Here is a 9079-nt window from a genome sequence, read left to right as displayed (position 1 = left end):
ATTAAATAAGCAAATTAATAAGCAACAACAACAACTAAAAGATCATCACTTAGACAAACCTGCCAATAACGGGAAATAAAAAAAAGGATTTTAAATAAATAAATAGTCATTATCATAGGCATAACAAAATGAAGAAACTAAACTGATAAAAAAAATTATTCAGTCATCTGCCATCGAATTAACAAATGAACAATCAACAACAAAAACATCACTTAAACACCTGCAAATGACCGAAAATAAAATTGGATCTCAAATAAAGAAAGAAAGAAAGAAAGCATCATAAAATAAAATAAACTTCAAATAAAAGTGACTCTGTCAATCAATAAACAAAGAAAATTAAAATACAAAAAAAGTTTATTCTATTGGCCCATGATGTGCGTCTTCAAAATTGGTAGCCTACGCACATTTTGTGCCTTTTACATTTTCTGCATGAGTCCTACAAAACCTTTTTTTTTTTGTTTGTTTTTGTTCTTTTGTGTAGTAATGGAAAGCAGATGTGGCAAAGGGGAGGAGGAGGAGGTGGCTTAACTTTTGCAAGAGCGAGAGATGAGGGGGAAAAAAACCATCCAGGAAGTCCTAAACACACACACACACACACACACACACACACACACACACACACACACACACAAAAACCTCGCTACGTTAGCAGAAAAAAAAAAGGAGGCGTGAATGACGAGAAGGCAAAGCATCCGTTTAACCTTTGAACTGTCTTCCTTTTGCTCCACGCCGAATCACAAGACCGATTCCCTTCCCGGTGATTGTCGATGCCAACGGTAAGCAAGGACACACTTGAACTTCCCGAGGAGAGGAGCAAGTGGGATTCGCGCTCGTGTCCTGCATGGTTTGTGTGCCTTTTCTTCCGGCTAATTAACCTAATGAACAACCTCCTTCGGCTCTTTTCCACGTTGGAATGCGCTCGTTTTCATCCAGGCTGCGAGTTTATTCATTTATCTTTTTATTTTGAAATATCTCTGCACGCTGCTCTGAAACTTCAGGTCCACAGCAACACCACTGTTTTTTTGTTTTGTTTTAAGTCATGACCACGGTCCACTTCACCCCGGGTTCGGATTCAGGTGTGAATGGGTGAGGATTTAAAAAAAAAAAAAAAAAAGACACACACACAAACAAAACGCATGACTTTTGGGGAAAGATTAACCTTGAATGTGCATGTGTGTGTTTTTTTTTTTTTTTTACAGCATGGTTTAATGTTCAACCCGTATTATGTGTCACTTATTTTCAAATCAATGCGTTAATGTTTTAATGACGTTTAGAAGTGTGGCAAGGATGGATGATGCCAAAGTAGAGATTGACAACGGGCAGGATGATGCTGTGGAACCACACACTATGTACCAGTGAGTACATTACATTGAATTATATTGGAATATGTTGCATTTAGATTTGTAAGTACGGTGGACCTGCAAAAGCGGTTCTGTTTTAACCAAAATGTTCTATTAAAATATGCCTCAAATAGGCAAAGTGCCTCGCAGTTCTGAGGTTCTGGGTTTGAATTTGGATGACTTCTATTTATATTTGGAGAATGGTCAAGAACATTTTAAATGCTACTTAAAATAATACCTTTACAGTTATTAAAGATGGTGACAATTTGAGCTTGGAATGAATGAATTCACTTTATTTCTTATGGGGAACAATTGGAAGTCAAACCCACAGTGTTCAATTTTGGAGGTTCCACTATAGTGTGTTTTTAAATCTGTATTATAAATCCGGTTATCTCTTTGCAGCTGCTCCAAGTTGCCTAAAATGAAAGTAAAATATCATATTTTCCAGCAATATCCGGAAGAAGATTGCCCCCTTTGTTATGTCCTTTGGATTCCGGTCAGTAGCTTTCAAAATTTTCAAAGCAATACTGTCTTATCTTGAAGAATAACCATTCCATATTGCTTGGCTCAGTGTATTTGGCGTGGTACTAATCCTCGTTGACATCGTGCTGGTCATCGTGGATATTTCCCTGCCAGCCAGGAGCAGAGAAGTGGGGAATTCTCTGGAGACCGTGTCCCTTATCATCTCCTTCTTCTTCCTGGCTGATGTTCTCCTCCGGGTCTATGTGGAAGGGTAGGCATATGACATGCAAACTAGTCCCAGAAAATAGAAAGTGTACGTGCAGCTGTGATTGGCTCTTAGAGAGGAAGTAATGAAGGAGGAAGTTGGACCGGAAATGAAATGGCCTCCAGGAAAAGGAGTCCCGCGATGTTTTTATAAAAACACATTTAATTGCGACATCATCACACTATATTTAATGTTTATTTTTGTGTGTGTTTGTTTAAGATTTAAGGTCTACTTTGGCTCCACGCTGAACATCATCGACGCCTGTGTCGTGGTCGTCACATTGGTGGTGACCATGAGCTACACCTTCACTGACCTTTCTGGAGCCAGCCTCATTCCCAGGTACTCACTACAGTACAGTAATAGTAGTAGTATTCTCCAGCGGATTTAAATGGTCCTGAAGGTGTAATTAAATTCTGCAATCAGTGCAAATACACTCACCAGACACTTGGGTACATCTGCAAAAGCATAAAGTGTCAGTTATTTAAAAGAGAGGTATTAACATATTTAGCATTTCACTTTCCCATTTATTTTTGTATCGTATTTATTATTGCTGTTATAGTCATTATTATTATTAGTAGAAGTTTAACAATTTGTATGGTTGTAATATTTCTTATATTTCGAGCAGCTTATGTTTACCAAGGTACTACTCAGTCAGAGTAAGATTTAAATTAAAAAAACACACTTCATTTTTACCCCATTAGTAAGCTAAATAACCAAAATATTAGAGAGATAGTGTATAGAATGACAGTGCCGTTCAGTGTTGTTAAATTTCTAAAAGCAGACTAGGTGCTTAAATTGACCTTAAGCACATGTCATAAAGGCTTAAAATGGTTTAGTGAGTCAGTCGTTCATTTATTAGATTCCAAATAAAGTACCATACAGTATATAACTCGTGTGCAAAAACCTGTGTATAAAATCTCCCTGTACTTTTCCAAAAGACTTCGTTTACAGCACAATACCATCTATTTAAATGTAATCAAGTAAAATAATAATTTCTCACTTTAATGTATTCATATAAATATGTATTTTCCTCCAGCTGTTGGCTGTTTAAAAAGCTTCAAAACTAAATGAAAGTACTTAAATTCGAATTTGGGAACGAACATTTGATTTTGTGTTGGATCTCATGACGATATTCTGTAGGTGTACTAATGAAGTTTTTGACAACGGATTGTTTTGTAATTTATCACAATGGAATTCAATCTTGAACAACACTTGGAGTGCAAGTACATTTGGAGTGAAACCAATGCTCATGGGATCATTACATTAGGTCCCGAAACTGTTGAGTTGCTAACGTTTTCTTAATCAATCCCCTGTATTGTCACTTCCTCCCTAGGGTGGTTTCCTTTCTGCGTTTCTTGAGAATTATCATCCTGGTGAGGCTGTTCAGGCTGGCGGCTCAGAAGAAAGAGCTGGAGAAAGTCACAAGAAGGATGGTAATAGCTTCTGTCACTCTGTGACACACAAATAGTGGTGTGAAGGGAGGCATGAGCTTCTGTCCATTCTCCTCAGGTCTCTGAGAACAAGCGGCGCTACCAGAAGGACGGCTTTGACCTGGACCTCACCTATGTCACAGGTAAAAGAATCGTAGCGTGACATATGCGGCAGTAACCTGTTGACGTCATGATTTTCTATTTATGTATGTTTTTTTTTAAATCTTCTTGTCCAGATCGTGTGATTGCCATGTCTTTCCCTTCATCTGGGAAGCAGTCCTTCTACAGGAACCCAATCAAGGTATGTACAGTACACATTTTTTGCCATTTAAATTGCCACAACGATAGAAAAAACAACCAATAACCCGAACACTTTTTGGCGCTCTTGTTAGGCTATGAACCACTGTGGTACGGTAGTGATAGTGCTGTTCTCTGATTGATCGACAAAGAATCGTCACTTTGATTTTCACAATGGGAATGAACCTGCCAAGACACTTCATTAGGTATACTCACACCATATATGTCCATTCAACATATATATATTTTTTATCAACATACATTTTATTTTTTTTAAGAAACAATATGGTATTTAGGTTGTTAGCACGTCTGCGGCAGTTGAGGTTCTGGGTTCGAGTCTCAACTTGTGTTAGAAAGCTGTATGCCTTTGCACGTATACAATGTATTCTATGTTAAGTATAAAGTCGTATAATCTTTTATTTTAGTGTGATAAATATGCAGACACAATATAATGTGTATGTGTATATATACAGACACATTTCAGAATATATATATATATACATTTATATATATATATATACACACACATTTCAGAAGCAGCCAACAAGTTGTATTTGAACTGTCTCCTTGCATCTAAGTTTTTATTCAATTGTATCGCTCATTATTCTCAAAGTGCTTGTCCTGTGTCTTTGCTTCCAGGAGGTGGCGAGGTTCCTTGACACTAAACACGAGGGCCATTACAGAGTTTATAACCTTTGCAGTAAGTGGTCTCCTCTTTTCACCACTTACCACCACCACAAGCAGTTTTGAAGGTTTCCGTGTCACACACCTAGCCAGTTCTCCTCAAGCCTCATCTAAAAACGTTTGCGCCAGATTTTACAGTCAGGTACAGCTCACGTGGGAGAAATAACTTGTTCAAATATTGTTTTTATTTTCATTTAATTTTAATATTTAAATGTCATTTATTTAAATTTTCATTTAATTAATATTGTATTCATTCAAAAACAAAAACAGTTAATTATATTTTTTTAATAGCATAGAATCTCTGATTTAAAATAATTAAAAAAAAAAAAAAAGTCAAAACCTTCGGCCCATGTTGCAGTCTCAAGTACTGTTACAAATGCAGTACAATTAATCTTAATCCAAGTAAAACTGTGTTTAAAAAATCTTAACTATGAAGTAAATTTAATGCCTATATGATGGATAATTTTCTTGTTTTGGCAGGTGAGAAAGGCTACGACCCCAAATTCTTCCACTACAGTGTCGAACGGGTGTTCATCGACGACCACAATGTTCCTTCTTTAGAGTGAGTTTCTCACGGAGTAATGCATGACTCCAAATGACAAAATTATATACCATATGTAGGAGGTAGACATCTATGAATGATCATTAAAGCGCCTACACCCCCTTTTTCATGCCAGATCTACAAAATGATAATCGAACTTGCCCACATTAACTGGCATAGGCAAAAAAGCTTGGCCGTTTAGCGTCGCATCATACAATACAGTATGTGTTGGATACCTGCTTCCGATTAGGGCTTTTTTGGGTGAATATGGCTGCTTCTCACCAAAATTGCTGAATTCTTGTTCAATTTCCCACTTGGGTCCTTTAGGATATATGCACTTACAAAAAATGTTGTATTTTTGAAAATGTTGAGACCCCCAAAAAGGTGATTCATTTGTCGGAAAGATAATAATAACCGTTGATTCCAAGAGGGACTTCACACTGCCGAATGAAAAATACTTTACGGAATCATATTAAAAACACAAAAAAGCACATTACTCTGTAACATAAAAATCCAAAATTAGCACTGGTTAAGAAATATCATGGGGAAATAACATCAGATTATAGTAGCTATGAACGAGTCCCAGTTTCCAGTTAGGATTGTTTTCCCTCGGTGGAGGTTTGCGCTATACTGACTTCAAGTTGTACTGAAGTTGTTGTACTTAAACATTGTGTGTGTGCTTCAGGGACATGCTGAAATACACAGCTAGTGTGAAGGAGTGGATGTCGGCTGATCCCCAGAATGTCATCGCCATTCACTGCAAAGGAGGAAAAGGTGGTTCCTCCTTTTGGCCACTAAACAGACAACAATCGCGTTCTTTTCTTGACATGTGCATAATACACTACTTTTTCCCTGTTGTACCAGGCCGTACTGGTACTCTGGTGTGCACGTGGCTTATTGACAGTGACCAGTTTGAGCGCGCACAGGTGAGGCGAACATTTAAAAAGAGGTGCATAAGTAGGACTCGGATGTCTTCTCTTTTTTACGTTTACATTTTTTAAATCTAACAGGATAGCCTGGAGTATTTTGGGGAGAGGAGGACGGACAAGAGTCGGAGCTCCAAGTTTCAAGGAGTGGAGACGCCCTCCCAGGTAAGACATGGCCTCCTAGTCTCTATATTTCTCACCAATATGGTCAGAACGTGAACATTAATAAGCAACCATTTATGAAATTCAAATATGTAACAATAAATAGATAAATATTTTTATGAATAAATACAATTTTATCCATCCATCCATTTTCCATACCGCATTTAAAAAAAAAACAAAAAAAAAAACATAAATAAATAAATAATTCTATTGTGTGTTTGTACAACAGAGTAGGTATGTGGGCTATTACGAGACCATGAAGACGAAATTCAACAGACAGCTTCCTCCTCCGAAGAGACTCAGGATCAAGAGCATCCGCATCCACTCCATAGCAGGTGCAACACAACATTACACACACACACAGGCCTCAGGAAAAGCTGCACAATCTAATGAGATCCACTGAAAAATGTCAAAGATTTTGAAGGTTTTGATGGACAGTTTTTGAGAGGTATTAATGTTGTGGTTGTTTCTGTCATCAGGTGTGGGCAGAGGTAACGGCAGCGACTTAAAGGTGAAAATAATAGTGAGGAAAGAACTTGTGTTTCAGTGTCTGTGCGCCACACAGGAGAACTGCGCAGTAAGTCGCCCACTGAAGTGAGATCACTGTCAAGTGGCTGAGAGAGTCACCTGCAGCTGTTTTGCTTTGAGGTGTTTCCCGACCTGGGCGGCAATGCAGTAGTCATCAGCCTCCAGAATGGACCTGAGGTTCAAGGAGATGTCAAGGTCATGTTTGAGTCCACTGCTGTGAGTGTTTTTACACTTTGATTCACATAGACAAGGCTGTTCTTGTATATGAAACAGAATAGAACTACATACTGTATTACTAATAACAACAATAGAACATTACAGTCATATTTAAGTCATTCAAAGCAGTTTAGCAGCATATTCTAAATTAATAAATAAAACTACACTATGTTGCTATTAATGTCCCAGTGACCTACTCTGAGCATTTACACTTGCACTTGAAAAGTAAAAACTGGGACAGTGTTATGTATTTTTTAAATTATTATTAATACATTTATATATTTTATATAAATATATTGAAAATAAGTAAAATGATAAAATATATTGTAAAATACTTTTAACAGTATGATTAAATATACTGTAAATAATCATACTAGAGCGGTATAAAATGTTAGAAGCATGATTAATGAATTATAATACATGTCTGTATATAATATAACAAAAATTAATGAATAAAATAGAGATATAAGATGTTAGAATAAACATGATTAATAATCTGCACATTTTAGTGGGATTTTATTGTGGGCAGCCTAAAACACATCTTGATACGCCGCACCTGTGAGGTGGATGGATTATCTCGGCAAAGGAGGATTGCTCACTAATGCAGATTTAGACAGATTTGTGAACAATATTTGAGAGAAACGGGCCTTTTAGTGTATCTAGAAAAGATCTTAAATCTTTGAGTTCAGCTCATAAAAAATGGGAGTTAAGAACAAGTGTTGCAGTGATATTTTTGTTCTGTGTATTAGAGTGCAGTGATACGAATAGGAATCAGTGTCTTTGTCATATAACATGACTACAGTATGTGAACACTGTCAAGTGTAGATATATACCGTAGCTACAGTATTGTACTGTACTGTTTATTGCATCTGATATTTATCGTGACATTTTCCCAAAACACCTCCTCAGGGTATTCCCAAAGGATATGAAGACGTTCCCTTCTACTTCTGGTTCAATACCTCCTTCGTAGCAGATAACAAGTACGAACATCCTAGCCTCTAATAAGTATATATGTTGACTGTAAAAGTATCTCATTAGCATCTGCTTGTGTATCTGCAGGCTGTTTTTACCCAGAGAGGAACTGGACAACCCTCACAAACCTAAAATGTGGGACTTGTACAAGGAGGACTTTGGCGTCACCATGTCCTTCTCGGATGTCTAATATTGTAATAATAAATGCTCTTCAGCAAGATGGACTACACTAGGGAGCTTTTTGTTGATCAAGAGCATTAACGAAAGTAAATTCAAAAATACATCGGGAAAAGAATGACATCTTAATTTGAAAAGTGTGCAGGTGCTTTGTGGGACATCACTACAAGCCAAGAAAGAAAACAATAATTAGAAAATAAAATCAAAGAATATCTAGATGAGTAAGGATTCATTCTATTGGAATAAAAAGGCAAAAAAAAAAATAATGTAAGACTGGTTAGCACATTTGCCTCACAGTTCTGGGGACCGGGGTTCGAATGCCGGCCCCACCTGTGTGGAGTTTGCATGTTCTCCCTGTGCCTGGGTGGATTTTCTCCGGGCATTCCGGTTTCCTCCCACATCCCAAAAACACGCGTGGTAGGTTGATTGAAGACTCTAAATTGCCCGTAGGTGTGAATGTGAATGCGAATGGTTGTTTGTTTCTATGTGCCCTGCGATTGGCTGGCGACCGGTTATGAGTCTACCCCACTTCCCGCCCGAAGATAGCTGGGACCATTCACACTCACATTCACACCTACAGTCAATTTAGAGTCTTCAATCACCCTACCATGCATGTTTTTGGGAAGTGGGAGGAAACCGGAGTGCCCGGAGAAAACCCACGCAGCCAACATGCAAACTCCACACAGGCGGGGGCTGGGATTTGAAACCCGGTCCTCAGAACTGTAAAGCAGACGCTCTAACCAGTCTCTCACCGTGCCACCTAACCCTTACCATCCATCCATCCATTTTCTGAGCCGCTTCTCCTCACTAGGGTCGCGGGCGTGCTGGAGCCTATCCCAGCCGTCATCGGGCAGCAGGCAGGGTACACCCTGAACTGGTTGCCAGCCAATCACAGGGCACATAGGAACAAACAACCATTCGCACTCACAGTCATGCCTACGGGCAATTTAGAGTCTCCAATTCATGCATGTTTTTGGGATGTGGGAGGAAACCGGAGTACCTGGAGAAAACCCACACAGGCACGGGGAGAACATGCAAACTCCACACAGGCGGGGCCGGGGATTGAACCCGGGTCCTCA

At 38.5% G+C, this 9079-nt stretch overlaps 1 protein-coding gene across 8 annotated transcripts; it reads left to right on the top strand.

Moving 5' to 3' along the window:
• Positions 1–617: 617 nt before the first annotated feature.
• On the top strand, positions 618–8212 carry tpte (transmembrane phosphatase with tensin homology). Of its 8 annotated transcripts, none has more exons than XM_061751791.1 (19): positions 628–776; positions 1038–1076; positions 1275–1355; positions 1789–1836; positions 1912–2073; positions 2287–2406; positions 3401–3500; positions 3577–3640; positions 3734–3798; positions 4434–4494; positions 4959–5040; positions 5705–5793; positions 5884–5945; positions 6030–6110; positions 6337–6442; positions 6587–6684; positions 6756–6851; positions 7761–7831; positions 7911–8212. In XM_061751791.1, the coding sequence occupies exons 1-19, from the start codon at positions 673–675 to the stop codon at positions 8011–8013; spliced, it is 1632 nt and encodes a 543-aa protein (XP_061607775.1). In that variant the 5' UTR covers positions 628–672; the 3' UTR covers positions 8014–8212. The 8 variants fall into 8 exon arrangements, with proteins under 8 accessions (XP_061607778.1, XP_061607775.1, XP_061607781.1 ...); XM_061751796.1 differs by having other exon boundaries at positions 669–776; positions 1038–1086; XM_061751792.1 differs by having other exon boundaries at positions 669–844.
• Positions 8213–9079: the final 867 nt, after the last annotated feature.

Source organism: Phyllopteryx taeniolatus, chromosome 17 (assembly GCF_024500385.1).
Source record: "Phyllopteryx taeniolatus isolate TA_2022b chromosome 17, UOR_Ptae_1.2, whole genome shotgun sequence".
In the NCBI taxonomy this organism is placed as follows: domain Eukaryota; kingdom Metazoa; phylum Chordata; class Actinopteri; order Syngnathiformes; family Syngnathidae; genus Phyllopteryx; species Phyllopteryx taeniolatus.
Note: the sequence above shows the minus strand (reverse complement) of the source record. Positions and strands in the feature narration are given on the sequence as shown.

Coding starts and splice junctions, on each gene's coding strand:
- tpte (XM_061751791.1), top strand. CDS start 673: ATGACGAGAAGGCAAAGCATCCGTTTAACCTTTGAACTGTCTTCCTTT. Junction 5,946..6,029: donor ACCAGTTTGAGCGCGCACAG/GTGAGGCGAACA, acceptor TAAATCTAACAG/GATAGCCTGGAGTATTTTGG. Junction 6,443..6,586: donor CCGCATCCACTCCATAGCAG/GTGCAACACAAC, acceptor TTCTGTCATCAG/GTGTGGGCAGAGGTAACGGC.